At 46.6% G+C, this 20,711-nt stretch overlaps 1 protein-coding gene across 1 annotated transcript; it reads left to right on the top strand.

Annotated features, from left to right (window-relative positions):
- The first annotated feature begins 10,566 nt into the window (after positions 1-10,566).
- LOC106581477 (extracellular calcium-sensing receptor) lies at positions 10,567-20,581 on the top strand. Its single transcript, XM_045703423.1, has 12 exons — positions 10,567-10,731; positions 16,043-16,275; positions 16,385-16,676; positions 16,900-17,142; positions 17,304-17,378; positions 17,571-17,886; positions 17,969-18,141; positions 18,297-18,527; positions 19,151-19,274; positions 19,369-19,562; positions 19,680-19,958; positions 20,078-20,581. Exons 1-12 carry the CDS (start codon positions 10,567-10,569, stop codon positions 20,504-20,506), a joined length of 2,754 nt encoding a protein of 917 aa, XP_045559379.1. The 3' UTR covers positions 20,507-20,581.
- Positions 20,582-20,711: the final 130 nt, after the last annotated feature.

Genomic DNA, 20,711 nt, shown 5'->3' with positions numbered 1-20,711 from the left:
TGAGAAGACCGATAATCGGGATGTCTCCCGGACTAACAAACACCGCTCTAGCTCTGTCACCTTTCACCTCAGATTTCTGGTGCTTGATAAGCATACCATCAATAACATACAAGTATTTATCAGAGCCAAAGAAATCACTCACTCACTCACTCACTCACTCACTCACTCACTCACTCACTCACTCACTCACTCACTCACTCACTCACTCACTCACTCACTCACTCACTCACTCACTCACTCACTCACTACACAGTTTTGAAGAGAGAATATTGAAGAGGTTTCTTACCTCTTGGCTCCATGGTTCCTCTTCACTGACCTTCTGGTCACCTTGGATCCTACTGTATAAGACCAGTGGTGACTTGATGTTTACACCTGGCAGGGCAGCTATGGACTGAGCAGGGGGGTGAATACACACTCAGTCCCCACCGGAAACAGCTTCTAAAATGAAACTCATTCACACACACGCACACACTCAGACAGAAAACACACACACACACAGATTGACACATGGAGAGTACACACATGTCCCCATTGGCCTCGTTTTCTAAACTCAAATGGCCCTTACGCCTCTAGAGAATGCTATCTCCAGAAAAACACACAAACAATTACATCACACACCAACACGCATGAGGGCCTACAGTGGGAGACCATGTGAAAAGGAAAGTAAATGCATGGCAGAAAGCCAGAACTTAAAGTGTGTGTCTGAGTGTATCAGGGGTCACATCAAAACATAGAGACCTCACGTTTTGGGAAATCTAAAGGGAGGATAGCTGTTTCCATAACAACCATTTCTCTGTAGGCTTGGTCCCAGCTGTGAAAGACCCAGGTCTCCTCTTCAGATCTCCCCCAGGAGCAGCACCTCCAGCTGGGGTGCACTCCCCTCTCTGTCCCCAGGGAGGCCTGGAGCTCCAACCCTAGCCCCAGTGAGGCCACAGACAAGCAGTAAGGCAGGTGAAGAGGAACATGGAGATCATTAACTATCATGGAAATTAACTTCACAAGATGTGCAATGCAAGCTCCTCGAGTGACTTTACAACTTTGTGGCTAATGACAGGTTATATTAGGTTGAATACCTTCACACTTTATTTCTCTCTCCATCCCTCCAGTCTACCACTCATCAGACTCGGGGAGCACAGAGGCAGTAAAGCCAGTCACACACAGTCTGTAGAAGAGGAGGGCATAGGGGAGAGGGGGATGAGAAGAGGAGAAGAAGAGGAGGACATAGGGGAGAGGGGGATGAGAAGAGGAGAAGAGTAGGACATAGGGAGAGGGGGATGAGAAGAGGAGAAGAGGAGGACATAGGGGAGAGGGGGATGAGAAGAGGAGAAGAGGGGGGTATAGGGGAGAGGGGGGTGAGAAGAGGAGAAGAGTAGGACATAGGGGAGAGGGGGATGAGAAGAGGAGAAGAGGAGGACATAGGGCAGAGGGGGATGAGAAGAGGAGAACATAGGGGAGAGGGGGATGAGAAGAGGAGAAGAAGAGGACATAGGGGAGAGGGGGATGAGAAGAGGAGAAGAGGAAGGTATAGGGGAGAGGGGGATGAGAAGGGGAGGGTATAGGGGAGAGGGGGATGAGAAGAGGAGAAGAAGAGGACATAGGGGAGAGGGGGATGAGAAGAGGAGAAGAGCAGGACCTAGGGGAGAGGGGGATGAGAAGAGGGGGGTATAGGGGAGAGGGGTATGAGAATAGGAGAAGATTAGGGCATAGGGGAGAGGGGGATGAGAAGGGGAGAAGAGGGGGGTATAGGGGAGAGGGGATGAGAAGAGGAGAAGAGTAGGACATAGGGGAGAGGGGGATGAGAAGTGGAGAAGAGGAAGGTATAGGGGAGAGGGGAAGGAGAAGAGGTGGATTAGAGGAGGCGAAGAGGTGGATGAGAAGAGGATGAGAAGAGCAGGGACAGGCATGAGAGGCTGAAGTACAGGACAAAAGAGAGAGAGAAATTGGAAAGGCTAAGTGGAGGGAACAGGGAGAGAGTGAGGTAGAGGAAAAAAGAGGGGACATTTTGGGGGTAGAGTAGGTGGTGATCCAGAGAAGAACATGACAGCTCTCTCTCTCTCTCTCACTGACCCCTGACTTTCACAATACACCTCTCCAACACTCCATTCCTGTTGATGCAGTACAAGACTTTTACACACACACACACACACACACACACACACACACACACACACACACACACACACACACACACACACACACACACACACACACACACACACACACACACACACACACACACACACACACACACACACACACACACACACACACACACACACACACAGAAGCCATACAACTGCTAAATAGTGAACTAAATATACAGTACCAGTCAAAAGTTTGGACACATCTACTCATTCAAGGAGGGTATAGGGGTATAGCTTTTCTTATTGTTTTAAAAAAAAAACTATAATAGTGAAGACATAAAACCATGAAAGAACACATATGGAAACATGTAGTAACCAAAAAAGTGTTAAACAAATCAAATAATATTTTAGATTTTAGATTCTTCAAAGTAGCAACCCTTTGCCTTTGCTAACTCTTGGCATTCTCTCAACCAGCTTCACCTGGAATGATTTTCCAACAGTCTTGAAGGAGTTCCCACATATGCTGAGCACTTGTTGGCTGCTTGTCCTTCACTCTGCAGTCCAACTCATCCCGAAGCAGCTCAATTGGGTTGAGGTCAGGTGATTGTGGAGGCCAGGTCATCTGATGCAGCACTCCATCACTCTCCTTCTTGGTCAGCCCTTACACAGCCTGAAGGTGTGTTGGGTCATTGTCCTGTTGAAAAATAAATGATAGTCCCACTAAGAGCAAACCAGATAGGATGTCATATTAATGCAAAATGCTCTGGTAGCCATGCTTGTTAAGTGTGCCTTGAATTCTAAATAAATTACAGACTGTGTCACCAGCAAAGCACCCCACACCATCCACCTCCTCCTCCATGCTTCATGGTGGGAACCACACATGCGTAGATCATCCGTTCACCTATGCTCCGTCTCACAAAGACACGGCGGTTGAAACCAAAAATCTCAAATTTGGACTCGTCAGACAAAAGGACACATTTCCACCAGTCTAATGTCCATTGCTCGTGTTCCTTGGCATAAGCAAGTCTCTTCTTATTATTGGTGTCCTTTAGTAGTGGTTTCTTTGTAATTCGACAGTGAAGGCCTGATTCACGCAGTCTCCTCTAAACACTTGATGTTGAGATTTGTCTCTGACTTAAACTCTGTGAAGCATTAATTGGGCTGCAATTTCTGAGGCTGGTAACTCTAATGAACTTATCCTCTGCAGCAGAGGTAACTCTGAGTCTTCCTGTCCTGTGGCAGTCCTCATGAGATCCAGTTTTATCATAGTGCTTGATGGTTTTTGCGACTGCACTTGAAGACCTTCATGTCTTAAAGTGATGGACTGTCGTTTCTCTTTGCTTATTTGAGCTGTTCTTGCCATTATATGGACTTGGTCTTTTACCAAACAGGGCTATCTTCTGTATACCACGCCTCCCTTGTCACAACACAACTGATTGGCTCAAATGCTTTAAGAAGGAAAGACATTTGTTTTAAATTACTTTTAACAAGGCACAACTTTTAATTGAAATGCGTTCTCTTGAAGCTGGTTGAGAGAATGCCAAGAGTGTGCAAAGCTGTCATCAAGGCAAAGGATGGCTACTTTGAAGAATCCCAAATAAAAATTGTATTTTGATTTGTTTAACACTTTGCTCACTAAATTATTCCTTATGTGTTATTTCATAGCTGTGATGTCTTCACTATTATTCTACAATGTAGAAAATAGTAAAAATAAAGAAACTGTAATTATTAGGTGTGTCCAAACTTTTGACTGGAACTGTATACCCAGACTATCTGCATTGACCCTTTTTGCACAAACTTTTTTAATCAAATATCCTGCTTCTACTGTTTGTCATCTACCCTGTTGCCTAGTATATATACTGTTTATTACTAACCTGTTGCCTATTAACTTCAGTTATATATACTGTTTATTACTAACCTGTTGCCTAGTAACTTCAGTTATATATACTGTTTATTACTAACCTAGAGTCTAACAAAGAGTCACGGACAACAACCAAAACAAAATAGGTGGGGTTTTAGGAGGGGTTCTGAAAGAAACTAATGGGGGTGTCCACTTATAGTGGACCTAAAACAACAACTGGGACCTAAAAGACACCCACCATGAGCACCCACTAAATTTACCCAAGAAGAGGTTTGATTTTATTTTATTTGGATCTCTTTTAGTACCCATTTGGACTAATCTTCCAAGAGTCCTTAACTTGTTTGGGATAGGGGGCAGTATTTTCACGGCCGGATAAAAAACCTACCCGATTTAATCTGGTTACTACTCCTGCCCAGAAACTAGAATATGCATATAATTAGTAGATTTGGATAGAAAACCCTCTAAAGTTTCTAAAACTGTTTGAATGGTGTCTGTGAGTATAACAGAACTCATATGGCAGGCCAAAACCTGAGAAGATTCCATACAGGAAGTGCCCTGTCTGAAAATTTGTTCTCATTCTGTGGCATCTCTATCAAAATACAGCATCTCTGCTGTAACGTGACATTTTCTAAGGCTTCCATTGGCTCTCAGAAGGCGCCAGAAAGTGTAATGATAGCTCTGCAGTCTCTGGGTGAAAAACAGCAGGAGTTTTTGTGAGTGGTCAGGCAGGGAACAATGACACTAGAGATGCGCGTCCACGAGACGACTCCATGTTTTTCTTTCAGTCTTTGAATGAATACAACGTCGCCCGGTTGGAATATTATCACTATTTTACGAGACAAATAGCATAAAAATTGATTTTATACAGCGTTTGACATGCTTCGAAGTACGGTAATGGAATATTTTGATTTTTTTTGTCACGAAATGCGCTCGCGCATCACCCTTCAGATAGTGACCTCAACGCACGAACAAAACTGAGCTATTTCAATATAACTATGGATTAGAAGTCCTGGGAGTGCATTCTGACGAAGAACAGCAAAGGTAATCCAATTTTTCTTATAGTAAATCTGAGTTTGGTGAGGGACAAACTTGGTGGGTGTCAAATTATCTAGCCTGTGATGGCCGAGCTATCTACTCAGAATATTGCAAAATGTGCTTTCGCCGAAAAGCTATTTTAAAATCTGACACCACGATTGCATAAAGGAGTTCTGTACCTATAATTCTTAAAATAATTATGATGTTTTTTGTGAACGTTTATCGTGAGTAATTTAGTAAATTCACCGGAAGTTTGCGGTGGGTATGCTAGTTCTGAACATCACATGCTAATGTAAAAAGCTGGTTTTTATTATAAATATGAACTTGATTGAACAAAACATGCATGTATTGTATAACATAATGTCATAGGAGTGTCATCTGATGAAGATCATCAAAGGTTAGTGCTGCATTTAGCTGTGGTTTGGGTTTTTGTGACATATATGCTTGCTTTGAAAATGGCTGTGTGATTATTTTTGGCAGGGTACTCTCCGACATAATCGAATGTTTTGCTTTCGCTGTAAAGCCTTTTTGAAATCGGACAGTGTGGTTAGATTAACGAGAGTCTTATCTTTAAAATGGTGTAAAATAGTCATATGTTTGAGAAATTGAAGTTATAGCATTTTTTAGGTATTTTTATTTCGCGCCACGCTCTACCATTGGATATTGGCTAGCGGAACGTCTTTAAACATTAAAAAACATTTAAATGTATATACAAAAACATTTTCACATATAACACACTATTACAAACATACATAATATACTAACATAATGAACCAATAAATACTCAATCTAAAAAATATTGATTCTTCATCTACTGTAATCCCAGAACATTTACGTGTATTATATTTAAATTGTTTTAAAATAATGTATACATTTATATATTGAAAGGTTTCTGGTTTGCTCAGTTAATTTATTCCATTTCTTTATTGCTCTAAATCGAAATGTTATTTTGCCTATTTCTCTTTTCTGTCTGGATAACGCATAGATGGTGGACAATCTATTCCTAGTATTTATGGAATGTCTGTCTCTTACCAACTGATTACCGTTGTGAATAGAACTTGGCCATTTTAAATTATGTATATTATGAAATAAAATAAGCATATTTTTTTCAATTATCTTGTCGATCGGCCAACCAAGAACATTGCGCATGACTGTGTCGCGGATTTCGTCGTGGTGTTGAAGGGAGGACCAAAATGCAGCGGGTATGTGGATACTCATTCTTTTAATGAAAAAACGAAAAGCATCCACAGGAAAAACAAACCAATAAACAGTACTCACGACTAGACAGTGTAGCAGGCTCAATAAACGCAGTGCTCACAAACAATTCCCCACAAACACACAGACAAACACACCCAACTAATATAGGACTCCCAATCAAAGGCAACACCACACACCTGCCTTCAATTGGAAGTCCACCATAATTAACTATACATAGAACAACCCAACCTAGACAGGACATACAAAACACAACTCTTTCTGCCACGCCCTGACCAAAAATTATACACCTACTCCACCTGCTGGTCAGGACGTGACATTACACCCCCTAAAGGTGCAGACCCCGAATGCACCTTCAAAAGAAAACACAGAACACCCAAAACAAACCGAAAAAATCCCCCTAACTACAGGGAGGGAAGGGAGGGTGGCTGCCGTCAACGACGGCACTGTGCTACACCCCCCCTCCCCAACCCACCTATGTTGGAGGCGGCTCAGGTGCGGGACGTGGACCCCGCTCCACCCTCGTCGTTGCCCACTTCGGTAGCGCCCCTGGCTGCTCCGGAAGACTAGTAGGCGCACCTGACTTCGCCCGACTGGCGGGCGACTCTTGCCGTGACCGGCTGGCGGGTGTCTCTGACTGTGACCGGCCGGCGGGCCACTCTGGCTGATCCTGGCCTGCGGGCCACTCTGGCTGATCCTGGCCTGCGGGCCACTCTGGCTGATCCTGGCCGGCGGGCCACTCTGGCTGATCCTGGCCGGCGGGCCACTCTGGCTGATCCTGGCCGGCGGGCCACTCTGGCTGCTCCGGGCCGGCGGGCCACTCTGGCAGCTCCGGGCAGTCGGGCCACTCTGGCAGCTCCGGGCAGTCGGGCCACTCTGGCAGCTCCGGGCAGTCGGGCCGGCTCTGGCATCTCCGGGCAGTCGGGCCGGCTCTGGCATCTCCGGGCAGTCGGGCCGGCTCTGGCATCTCCGGGCAGACTGGCCGGCTCTGGCATCTCCGGGCAGACTGGCCGGCTCTGGCAGCTCCTGACTAGTGGGTGGCTCTGGCGGCTCCTGACTGGCGGGCGGCTCTGGCGACTCCTGACTGGCGGGCAGCTCTGGCGACTCCTGACTGGCGGGCAGCTCTGGCGACTCTTGACTGACGGGCAGCTCTGGCGACTCTTGACTGACGGGCAGCTCTGGCGACTCTTGACTGACGGGCAGCTCTGGCGACTCTTGACTGACGGGCAGCTCTGGCGACTCTTGACTGACGGGCAGCTCTGGCGACTCTTGACTGACGGACAGCTCTGGCGACTCTTGACTGACGGACAGCTCTGGCGACTCCTGACTGGTGGGGCTGGACTGACGCACTAGAAGCCTTGTGCGTGGAGCTGGTACTGGATGTGCCAGCCCGGAGACACGCACCTCAAGGCTAGTGCGTGTAACGGGAAACACCGGACCGTAGAGGCGCACTGGCGGTCTAAAGCGCAGGGTTGGCATCACCCCTGCTGGCTCGATGCCCACTTTCCCCTGGCACATGCGGTGTGCTGGTACTGAGCATACTGGCCTGAAAATACCAGGCCTTATCATAGCACCTACCCCAAAGCACGGGACCTGTCCAGTCTGTTTACCACTAAAAAGGGTACGGGGCGCTGGCCTGGAGACTCATTGATTCAGGCAACTTTTTTCCTTCATGATGGGATAAAGTTTTTTTCTCCTTTCATTGATCTCGGTGGGGAAGTGATCATTCATTCCAAAATCAGTGTTTCTGAGTTCTCTGCCCATGTTCTTCGTCATTTCCTTTTGCTTAAATTTGTCAAAACATGCAATAATAGCCCATGGCCTATTTCCAGAGGCCTTACCTATTCTATGGACTATGGAGAAAGTGACATCAGTGGGCAGTTTTAGTTGAGTTGACATAAAGTCTCGGACTGTGTCCTCACAGCCTCTGCTGTTGTCATTCTCCGGTATCCCTGAAAATATTAGATTGTCCCGCATTGATCGACACTGTACATCAAGCAAGGTTTCTTTAAGTTGTTTGTTCTCCCTTTGCACCACCTCCACCTTGCCATGAATAGAGTCTACAGTACCTTTCAGCGCCGTGTTCTCTTTCCTTAGATCATCAATCTGACGTTGGCTGAATTCTAGACTAGCACATAATGCATTGATGTCCTCTCGTAATATATCCAAGATATCAAGTTTGGCAAGCCTTTCATTGATGGATTTTAACAAGTCAACATCAATATCAGTAAACCTCTCCCCACTCTTACTAGGGGATGGTTTGGTTCCATCGTTGATACCTATTGGCCAACCTGGTTTTGGTTTGTTTTGTTGATTGGGTTGGTTGTCCTTAACAATGCTTGAGTCCTCCAAAGCCAGCGACATGTTTCTAAGAGTTCGTAAGTATCTCTCGTCAATGAATAGTTCAAGCTCTTCAATGGATTCTGAATCATCCAGCGTGTTTACAGGAAGAGTTAAACACACAAACAAATTGTTCAGCCGCAACTGCGGGGCCTAGCGACTGCTAGATGCTATGTTGATGTAACATGCCACTGTGTATGTTTTCCTCCAAGCATCCCAGCTTGATTAAGTCTCCTCCATGTATATCTCACTAGGTAAACAAAAGAAAAACCCACACCAAACTTAAAGACAGGAAGCAAAGCAAAAATGTGGAGCAAAGCAAAATCAGACAAAGGAATGTTTTTTTAGAAACCAAAATAGGGAGCGCCAACTAAAGGTGTTAACCCTCCACCTCTCTCAAGACATCTAAAGGTGTTAACCCTCCACATCTATCAAGACATCTAAAGGTGTTAACCCTCCACATCTATCAAGACAACTGCAGCACTGGGCCAGCCACAATTAAATAGCACCTGGGCCAGCACAGGTTAAACACCATCCCACTTACCAGATGAACAAGCCAGCAAAGGTGTAACACATACTGACTAACGAGGTGACACCAATTGGTGCGCCCCACGTGCTAAAGTCCAACCTCAAAACATAAATGGAAAAAACAAAACCTGTAACAGGAGTAACTTCAATGTTGATCAATCCTCAGTTTTCTCCTTTCACAGCCATTAAACTCTTTAACTGTTTAAAGTCACCATTGGCCTCATGGTGAAATTCCTGAGCGGTTTCCTTCCTCTCTGGCAACTGAGTTAGGAAGGACGCTTGTATCTTTGTAGTGACTGGGTGTATTGATACACCATCCAAAGTGTAATTAATAACTTCAACATGCTCAAAAGGATATTCAATGTCTGTGTTTTGTTTCTTTACCCATCTACCACTAGGTGCTCTTCTTTGCGAGGCATTGAAAAACCTCCCTGGCCTTAGTGGTTGAATGGTTTGAAATTCACTGCTCTACTGCGGGACCTTACAGATAATTATATGTGTGGGTACAGCAATTAGGAAGTAAAATCACAATTTAATCGATTTTAAATTCAGGCTGTAACACAACAAAATGTGGAAAAAGTCAAGGGGTGTGAATACTTTCTGAAGGCACTGTATCTACCTCAAATACCTTGTATCCCTGCACATCGACTCGGTAATGGTACCCTGTGTATATAGCCTAGTTATTGTTATTCAGTGTTTATTTATTACTTGTATTATTACATATTTAACTTTTCCATTATTTCTCTATTTTATTTCTCTCTGCATTGTTGGGAAGGGCCCATAAGTACGTATTTATTTCACTGTTAGTCTTCACCTTTACGAAACATGTGCCAAAAATGTATTTGACACACACACGAACGTGCACACACACACACACACACACACACACACACACACACACACACACACACACACACACACACAAATCACCACATCCTCTTATGTGTCAGGCTCAAACAGAACACTGACCCAATCTCAGTGGAATTACTCTTGATATGTAATACTAGACAGAGAAGGAGAGAGAAAGGTAAGGAGAAAGTAGAGAATAGGATGAGATTTATGACCTCACATTCTCAAAGCCTGTGGTAATAAGAGTGATGAACTCAGTGTCATAGTATTCTTCAATTACATGTAATTATCCCCAACACAACCTGATGTCACTGGTACAACTAAGAGACAACTGAAAATTTAGAGAAAGAAAACTCACACTCTCTCTCTCTCTCTCTCTCTCTCGGCTTTACATTCACCAAAGCAAGTGAAATAGACAATAAGCAAAAAATGTACAGTAAACAGAAGACAAAGGTTTATGAGACAGAGGTTTAATCCTAGACATATGAAAAGTGGGATGTATACGGAGGATTCGGGGCAATAGAAGATAAACAGCAGAGGGGCTAAGGACTATAGGATTTTAGAGATGGGGAAAGGGCCGACAAAACGGGGGGAAAGTTTACGGGACTCCACCCGGAAGGGCAGAGGAGTGGAAAGCCATACCCTCTGCCCCAGATGATAGCGGGGAGCCGGGGTCCGGTGGCGGTCCGCCTGTTGCCGATATCTGGAGCTGGTCTTGAGAAGAGCGGACCGGGCTCTCTTCCAAGTACGGCGACAGTGGCGGACAAACATCTGGGCAGAGGGTCTGCTGACTTCTTCCTCTTGCTCAGGGATAACGTGGTCTGATAGCCCAGGGAACACTCAAGGAAGGAAAAGGGAGGAAAAGGGAGTGATTGAAGGAGGCCCGAGGGAGCTTGCCGCAAAGTATTATTCTGTGGACACAGTGCAGGCGGCGACGAACTCGTTGTCGTCCAATGGGAGCCAGGATGGCAGGTGAGTTTAGAGGAATGTTCCCATTCCAGGAATGGAGAACGGGCAGTCTGGGACAACCACAGCAGGGCTATACAGGCATGAGAGCACGTTAGATTTGACATTCTTGGACCCAGGGCGGTAAGAGATAGTGAAATTAAAACAGATGAATAACAGGGCCCATCGAGCCTGCCTTAAGTTGAGGCGCTTGGCGGTGTGGTGATATTGCAGGATTTTTATGGCCAGTCCACACTAAGAATGGATGTTCCGCCTCCTCTAACCAGTGCCTCCACTTCTCCAACAAAATCTTAACCATGAGTAGCTCTCGATTTCCCACCTCATATTTCCTCTCAGCTGGGTTTTGACAATGGGAAATCAAGGCGCGGGGATGCAGTTTTTGGTCTTGGGCAGAACACTGGGACAGGATCTCCCCCACTCTGACATCTGAGGCATTGACCAAAAACTGATGGGACAGGTGCAAATGGATTATGATGGGAGCTGTAGTGAATCGATGCTTGAGGTCAGAGAACGCCCGTCAGCTGTTGGAGACCACGTGAAAGGAACCTTGTGAGAGGTGAGTGCTGAGAAGAGGGAAGCCAGGGTGCTGTAACCCCAGACGAAGCCCCGGAAGAAATGAGCAAACCCCAGAAAACGTTGCAGCAGCATTCTGAATTTGGGTTGAGGCCAATCCACCTCCACTCTCACCTTGTTAGAATTCATCTGAATAGTTCCTGCAGAGATTATGTATCCTAGGAAGGAGATGGTGGAGCAATGTAAATCTCATTTCTCTGCTTTAACCAAAAGCTGGTTCTCCAAGAGTTGCTGGAGGACCTGTTGGACGTGGAGGACTTGTGCTTGTGCTGACCAGGAAAAAATGAGGATGTTGTCAATGTAGACAAACACGAATCGGTTCAACTTGTAACGGAGCACATCATTAACCAGGGCCTGGAACACTGTGGGAGCGTTGGTCAGTCAGAATGGCATCACCAGTTACTCGCAGCGCAAGCTAGCCGTGTTAAAGCTGTCTTCCATTCATCTCCTTCCCGTATCCAAACCAGATGGTAGGCTTCTGAAGTTCCAACTTCGAGAAGATGGTAGTCCCCTGCAGACGCTCGAAAGCCGAGGAGATGATTGGTAGTGGGTAACGTTTTTTAACCGTGATGTCATTAAGGCCCCGATAGTTGATACACAGACGCAGGGTTTTGTCCTTTTTCTATAAAAAGGGGGGGGGGGGGGCAGATGGATGTAAACTCCTTGCCGCAAGAGAGTCCCAAATGTACCTTTCCATAGTCTTGGTCTCCGGACCCGACAGGGAATACATTTGTCCCCGAGGCGGGAAAAGGTCAATAGCGCAGTCGTAGGGTTGATGAGGAGGAAGAGATGTGGTGAGAGCATTGTTGAAAACCTCCTGGAGGTCCTGGCACTCCGCCAGCGGAGAGATCCGAGGCTTTTCCCTAGCCTGCAGAAAGATATTCCGGGGCAGGCCGCGCTGACTTCAGACAATGCACGTGGCCATGATAGATCCAGTAGCCCAGCCAATCAGGGGATTGTGCCTCTGGAGACATGAAAACCCCAAAACCATGGGTACATAAGGCAATTCAATGAGCAGGAAGTGCAAAGACTCACTGTGATTATCTGACACTCGCAGGTTGATAGGAACCATATTGCTGGTAACTCTGCCAATAGAGCACCCATCCAGCGCAGTGACATCCATGGGAATAAAGAGGGGTTGTGTGGAGATACCCAGCTCCGACACCAGGGTAGTGTCCATAAAACTATCGTCGGCCCCAGAGTCAATGAGCACCCGGAGAGATTTGGACCGGTCCCCCAACAGCAGGATGGCATGAAGAGGGGTACGAGTAAGGAGATATTGGAAACTCCCTGTACAGCTCACCAGCATACTCGTACCTACTGATGAGCCTGGTCTTTTAATGGACAGATAGATATGTATTGTTCTGTAGTACCACAATAGGTCAGTCTGCGCAAGTGTTCAACAGAAGACAATCTAGCCCTTCCTAGTTGCATGGGCTCCAGAGGAGATTAGTCGACTGCCCTCTGTGATTCCCGAGGGAACTCGGGTTACGTTGGATTCTCCCGGCAATGTAGACTTCGGGAACTTCCAGTATTCCTCGGAGGCGAGGTGGGAATCGTGGACGAGCAAGTGTGACCGGGAACAGACCTCCTCTCCCTCCTAGGTTCCCGTAGCCACCCTAATTCTGCTCTGCATAAAGGGCAGCGGGTCCTATTACTGATTCATGTCTTTTTTGCCAGATCCTAAGTGGTATGTTGAATTTTATGTTCCTTTTGATGGTTTAGAAGGCCCTTCTTGCCTTCACAGATTTGTGGAAGTCACCTGTGGCAGTGATGTTTAGGCCAAGGTATGTATAGTTTTTTGTGTGCTCTAGGGCAACGGTGTCTAGATGGAATTCATATTTGTGATCCTGGAAACTGAACCTTCTTTGGAACACCGTTATTTTTGTCTTACTGAGATTTACAGTCAGGGCCCAGGTCTCACAGAATACTTGCTGAAGATTTAGGTGCTGCTGTAGGCCCTTCTTGGTTGGGGACAGAAGCACCAGATCATCAGCAAACAGTAGACATTTGACTTCAGATTCTATTAGGGTGAGGCCGGATGCTGCAGACTGTTCTAGAGCCCTCGCCAATTCGTTGATATACAGTGCATTCGAAAAGTATTCAGACCCTTTGAATTTTGTTACATTACAGCCTTATTCTAAAATAGTTTTCCCCCCTAATCAGTCTACACACAATACCCATAATGACAAAGCAAAACAGGTTTTTCAATTTTTTTGCAAATTCATAAAAAAAAGGAAATATCACATTTACATAAGTAATCAGACCCTTAACTCAGTACTTTGTTGAAGCACCTTTGGCAGCGATTACAGCCTGGAGTCGTCTTGGGTATAACGCTACAAGCATGTCACATCTGTATTTGGGGAGTTTCTCCCATTCCTCTCTGCAGATCCTCAGAAGCTTTGTCAGGATGGATGGGGAGGGTCGCTGCACAGCTTTTTTCAGGTCTCTCCAGAGATGTTCGATCGGGTTCAAGTCCAGGCTCTGGCTGGGACACTCAAGGACATTCAGAAACTTGGCCCGAAGCCACTCCTGCGTGGTCTTGGCTGTGTTCTTAGGGTTGTTGTCCTGTTGGAAGGTGAACCTTTGCCCCAGTCTGAGGTCCTGAGCGGTCTGGAGCAGGTTTTCATTGAGGATCTCTCTGTACTTAGCTCCATTCATCTTTCACTCGATCCTGACTAGTCTCCCAGTCCTGCCTCTGATAAACAACTCCACATCACAATGCTGCCAACACCATTCTTCACCTTAGGGATGGTGCAAGGTTTCCTGCAGACGTGACACTTGGCATTCAGGCCAAAGAGTTCAATCTTAATTTCATCAGACCAGACAATCTTGCTTCTCATGGTCTGAGAGTCCTTTAGATGCCTTTTGGCAAACTCCATGCGGTGCTGTCGTATAGCCTTTTACTAAGGAGTGGCTTCCATCTGGCCAATCAACCATAAAGGCCTGATTGGTGGAGTGCTGCAGAGATGGTTGTCCTTTTTGAAGGTTCTCCCATCTCCACAGAGGAACTCCAGAGCTCTGTCAGAGTGACCATTGGGTTCTTGATCACCTCACTGACCAAGACCCTTCTCCCCCGATTGCTCAGTTTGGCTGGGCAGCCAGCTCTAGCAAGAGTCTTGACGGTTCCAAACATCTTCCATTTATGGATGATGGAGGCCACTGTGTTCTTGGGGAAATTCAATGCTGTAGAAATGTTTTGGTAACCTTTCCTAGATCTGTGCCTCTACACAATCCTGTCTCGGAGCTCTACAGACAATTCCTTTGACCTCATGGTTTGGTTTTTGCTCTGACATACACTGTCAACTGCGGGACCTTATATAGATAGGTGTGTGCTTTTCCAAATCACATCAAATCAATTGATTTTACCACAAGTGGACTGCAATCAAAATGTAGAAACATCTCAAAGATGATCAATGGAAACAGGATGCACCTGAGCTGGTTTATCCACACATCTCCATTTTGGATAGATAACTCTGTAACGCCATAGAGAGGGGTTTTTTGTTCTTTATTTTGGTTAGGCCAGGGTGTTACATTGGGTGGGCGTTCTATGTTCCTTTTTCTATGTTTTTGTATTTCTTTGTTTTGGGCCGTTTGTGGCTCCCAATCAGGCACAGCTGAAGCTCGTTGTTGCTGATTGGGAGTCACACATAAGGAGCATGTTTTTCCTTTGGGTTTTGTGGGTAATTGTTTCTGTTAGTGTTTACACCTGACAGGACTGGTGGCTGTCGGTTTTCTCTTTTCTTGTTTTTGGTAGTGTTCTCTTGTTTTTTAATTAAAACCTTTTATGATGAACACTAACTCCGCTGCACCTTGGTCTCTCTCCGACGACAGCCCTTACAAACTCTTTGTGTTATTGTTCGTTTAGTGTGTTCCAATTTTCACAGAAGTGGTCTCTCTCTCTCTCTCTCTCTCCCATGCATCTCAATAATCCATTTAGTCACAATTTCACTTTTTATTTAATAAAATCATTTATTGTACAGTGTGATGTAATATCTGTCTGAATGGGTCCATCAGATGTTGTTGAAGAACAGATACTGTATCTCCTGTACTACACATTACCTTCAATAACATCACCCTCACAGGCTTTCTCCAATTACCCCCAATTATCTGCTCCCCAAGTTATCCTCCAATAACAAGTCCCAATTAACCCCCTCCTGCCCCTTCCTCCCTACAAGCACCCCCTGGTGGCTGTGTGCTTGTTTTTTAGCCGGGGGCTCATTTCTCCCTATATCAGCAGCTCCCCTTCTCTCCTCTTCCTCTCCCTCTTTCACTCTCACTCTCTGCAGGAGATGCCAGACTGACAGACACTCATCCTCTCTCTCTCTCTCTGTCTGTCTCTCTGTCTGTCTCACCAGGATAAGGTTTACTGTTGCCAGGTAGGGCAGAGGTAGAACAAGGTTTTGTGTGTCTATCACTGTTGTTTCACATGTCTGGTTACAGGTGTCTGTGTTGTATGGTGTATCTCTTCATTGAAAGCACTTTTTGATCGTCATTCTGTCTACAGAGTGTTCTGTCTGCAAGGTCTTGGTTTGGTCTCTCTCCAACAGGTGACGGAACTCTCCCAGTCCTTGGCCTTGTCTCTCTCCAGATGATGAGCCTTTGGGGCTGGCTGTGGCTGCTCTACTGTCTCCATGTCCCTGGGTGTGTCTGGGGTCTGGATGGAGGTGGAGAGGGGGCTTGTCGGCTGGTAGCTAAGCCCGTCTCCGGCAGTGTTTATCGGGCAGGAGATGTGGTCATTGGGGGCCTGTTCCCCATCCATGTGGAAGCCCCACTACCAGAGCAGGAGTTCAGGAGCATTAAGGGAAATTCTACCTGTACAATGTATGCAGCTTGTGTGATAACAGCTTTATGGCATTGTGTTTTCACCTGAAGGTAATGTGTATTCAGTTACCTCCTTTCTCTCCATTTCTTCCTTTCTTCCGTCTGTCAGTTTCAAACAGCGTGCTTACCGCTGGCTCCAGACTATGATCTTTGCTGTGGAGGAGATTAACCGTGACCCAGCCCTCCTGCCTAACCTCACCCTGGGGTTCCTGGCTTCTGACACATGCCGAACAGAGGGCATCACCCTGGGGGCAGCCCTAGCCATGGTGACCGGCAAGGAGGCCTCCGTGGTGGGCACAGAGTGTGGCACAACCCCCGAGGTTCCCGTCATCATCGGAGATGCCCACTCCTCAGCCACCATGGTGGTGGCACAGACCCTCGGGCCGTTTGATTTACCCATGGTGAGGCAGGGGTTGGATTACAGGCTGGGATGAGATGATGACTCTTTTCACATTACATTTCATTCTCTATCTAGATTTCTTTCTCTAACGTTTACTTTCCTTCTCCCTCTGCTCTCTGCCTCTTACAAATTATAATTATCCTTGACTCTCGCTCTCGCTCTCTCTGTCTATCACTGTCTCTCTCACTCTCTGTCTCTCTTTCTCTCACTCTGTTCTCTCCCAGGTGAGTTACTTTGCCACCTGTGCATGTTTGAGTGACAACTGGAGGTACCCCTCTTTCTTCCGTACGGTACCCAGCGATGCCTTCCAGGCTCGGGGCATGGCCAGGCTGCTGCGTCTGCTGAGATGGGTGTGGGTAGGGCTAGTGTCAGAGGATGATGACTATGGCAGGTTTGGGGTTCAGCTGCTTCTCCAAGAGCTCCAGGGATCTGGGGTGTGTGTCGCTTACTCTGAGGTCCTCCCCAAGGTACGACCTCACTCTGATGATCTGACAGTATACTCTCTCTATTGCTCTGTCTTTCACTCTCTCTTTCACTGTGACTCCCCCTCTCTTCTAATCTAATAGAAACTATCTCTCTGATATTCTCTGACTCTCTTCCCTCTCTCTCACTGATGGTCACCCCCAAGTTACCGTCTAAGAGAAAGATCAGGCACATTGCGGACACCATCAGAGGATCTACTGCCAGAGTGGTTGTGGCATTTGTAGGATTCACGGGTCATTCAGGGGTGAGCAGTTACCGGTCAGAGTATTGTTAATGATTTGTAACACAGCTGTAGCAGTGTCCTTGTGTCTTATCATGTCTTGATGCCCTTTATATACACAATCATTTCCTAATTGATAATCACGCATTTCAGCTTGACTATCTTTATCTTTTTAACGATTTCATTCTCCAGGCCCTGATGGAAGAGGTTGTCCGTCAGAACATTACAGATAAGCAGTGGATTGCCTCAGAGTCCTGGGTCACCTACACTACTATCGCCGCCCCGAAAAACCTGCCTTCTCTTGCCGGGACAATCGGTTTTGCCCTGAAGAAAGCTGACATTCCCGGCCTGGGGCCTTTCCTAACACGCCTCCATCCAGACGGGGACTACCAGAAGTCCGACCCCTTCCTGAGGGAATTGTGGGAAGAGATGTTTGGGTGTTCTCTGGGGGTTGACCTCAGCGTGACGGTGCCGTCCAGGCGACAGTGTACTGGGTCAGAGGTCATACGTGAGGGAGACTTTACACCTAAATTTCATTTTTTTGTCCAGATTCCCAATGTTATCTCAGTTAAATATTGTGTCAATCCTAGGTGAGGGGGAGAGCCAGTATGCTGACGTGTCTCAGTTGAGAGCCAGCTATAATGTGTACAAGGCTGTGTACGCCATCGCCTACGCCATACAGGATATGATGGCCTGTCAACCAGGGGACGGAGTCTTTAATGGTGGACAGTGCCCTGATATCAGGAAGCTTCAGCCCAGCCAGGTGAGAACAACATGTTGATCTGTTTTCAAGTTAACAACACTAATGTTCCCAGTCAGGATACAGTGAAAACACTTTGTAAGGTTTGAGTTCTAAAGAACCAAAGCCACAACTGGTTCTAACTCTTCATCCTGTTCCAATGCCCTTTTCTCTTTGAGATTGTTCATTATCTGAGGGGAGTGAACTTCAGTACTCCTGTGGGGGAATCTTTCCACTTCGACATGAATGGAGATCCGCCTGCCTCTTATGACATCATCAACTGGCATGTGACCCCCGAGGGGACGGCAGAGTTTGTCCAGGTCGGACATTTTCTGTCCTCTGAGGGATCGGACGACCAGTTTCACATGGACATGGATAAAGTGATGTGGGGTGGGGGCAGCGGAGAGGAGGTGAGAACTGCTCAGTTTAGTTTCACTGAGGCAGAGAGGAGTGGTTGTGTGTGTGTGTGTGTGTGTGTGTGTGTGTGTGTGTGTGTGTGTGTGTGTGTGTGTGTGTGTGTGTGTGTGTGTGTGTGTGTGTGTGTGTGTGTGTGTGTGTGTGAGTGATGGAGAGAGATTTATTGAGTTTATCACCCTGAGGCAGACATTCAGAAAAGAAAAAGACATAAAGAAGACCAAATAAATAACAGGGGAATGGTATCTCAGACAGAAAGTCAACATGACACTGAACGGTCTCTTTTTTTAACTAGGCAAGTCAGTTAAGAACAATTCTTTTTTACAATTCCTACCCCAGCCAAACCCGAGAAGACCTGACCACACTCCGAATCACGGCCAAATGTGATACAGCCTGGATTTGAAACAGGGACTTTAGTGATGCCTCTTGCACTGACATGCAGTGCCTTAGAACGCTGAGCCACTCAGGGGGAACATGATACTGAAATTTAGATATTTGTGTGGTCATTTTCCTGACATAGTCCCCAGAGGGACCCAGCGAGCCTGTCTGTCTGTGTAATAATGATGATAACAGCAATGATGATGACGATGATAACTTCTTCCTCTCCCCCCTCTGGTAGGTCCCTGTGTCTGTATGCAGTGCTGACTGTCCCCCTGGTACCAGGCATGCGGTACAGAAGGGGAGGCCTGTGTGCTGCTTTGACTGTCTGTCTTGCGCTGAGGGAGAGATCAGCAACACAACAGGTAGTCTATCTAGGGTTCTGATTCCAATTCATATTTTTCCTCAGTCCTGACTGGTCCTGATTTGGACACCTCATTCTTCTTCCTTCTCTATCAGGGTCAGTTGAGTGTATTAGGTGTCCAGAGCGGTTCTGGTCCAACCCTGATCGTACGGCCTGCATCCCCCAGCTGGTGGACTTCCTCTCCTACAGCGACACCATGGGTGTCATCCTGTCTGTCATCTCAGTTTCCGGGGCAACACTCACAGCCGGTGCCCTGGCCACCTTCCTCTACCACCGTCACACGGCCCTGGTGAGTTGAATCATATGATCATATATAGAGGTACTGGACAGAGATGAGATTGTGTCATTTCAGGTTTGAATTTCTGACATCACTTTGTCTAAATTATAATTTTCTGTCACTTTCCAGGTGAAAGCCAACAACTCTGAGCTCAGCTTCCTGCTCCTGCTGTCGCTCAAGCTCTGCTTCCTGTGTGCACTGGTTTTCATTGGCCAGCCAAAGCCATGGACATGCATGCTGAGACACACCCTGTTTGGTATAAGCTTTGTGTTCTGCATCTCCTGTCTGCTCAGCAGGACTGTGGTGGTGCTGGTGGCCTTCAGGGCCACTCTGCCTGGAGAGAACCTGATGAGATACTTCAGCCCCACCCAGCAGAGGATGGGTATCTCACTCTGCACACTCATCCAGGTGAACATCTAGTTTTTACTATATTCTTTTGGAATGTAGTTGTTTCCCTCATTGACCATATTATTTGTTTTCAAGATAACTTGTGAAGATAACTCATCCACCTCCTTTCCCTTACACAGGTGCTGATCTGTGTACTGTGGCTGGCCTTAGCTCCACCCCAACCGGCTGAGAGGGGAGGCAGAGAGGGTCGTGGGCCGAGGGTGGTCCTGGAGTGTGAGGTGGGCTCTGTGGTTGGTTTCTCTCTGGTGCTGGGCTACATCGGCCTTCTGGCCTCCCTCTGTCTCCTCTTAGCCTTCCTGGCCAGGAAACTCCCAGACAACTTCAACGAGGCCAAGTTCATCACCTTCAGCATGCTGATCTTCTGTGCCGTGTGGATCTCCTTCATCCCTGCCTACGTCAGCTCTCCTGGGAAGTACACAGTAGCTGTAGAGATCTTTGCCATCCTGGCATCCAGCTTTGGGCTGCTGTTCTGCCTGTTTGCTCCAAAGTGTTACATCATCCTTCTGAGACCAGAGAGAAACACCAAGAAACACATGATGTCCAAATAGAAACCACCAAGAAACATGATGTCCAATTAGAAACCACCAAGAAACACATGATGTCCAATTAGAAACCACCAAGAAACACATGATGTCCAATTAGAAACCACCAAGAAACACATGATGTCCAATTAGAAACCACCAAGAAACACATGATGTCCAATTAGAAACCACCAAGAAACACATGATGTCCAAATAGAAACCACCAGAAACA

Source organism: Salmo salar, chromosome ssa20 (assembly GCF_905237065.1).
Source record: "Salmo salar chromosome ssa20, Ssal_v3.1, whole genome shotgun sequence".
Taxonomy (NCBI): Eukaryota; Metazoa; Chordata; class Actinopteri; order Salmoniformes; family Salmonidae; genus Salmo; species Salmo salar.
Note: the sequence above shows the minus strand (reverse complement) of the source record. Positions and strands in the feature narration are given on the sequence as shown.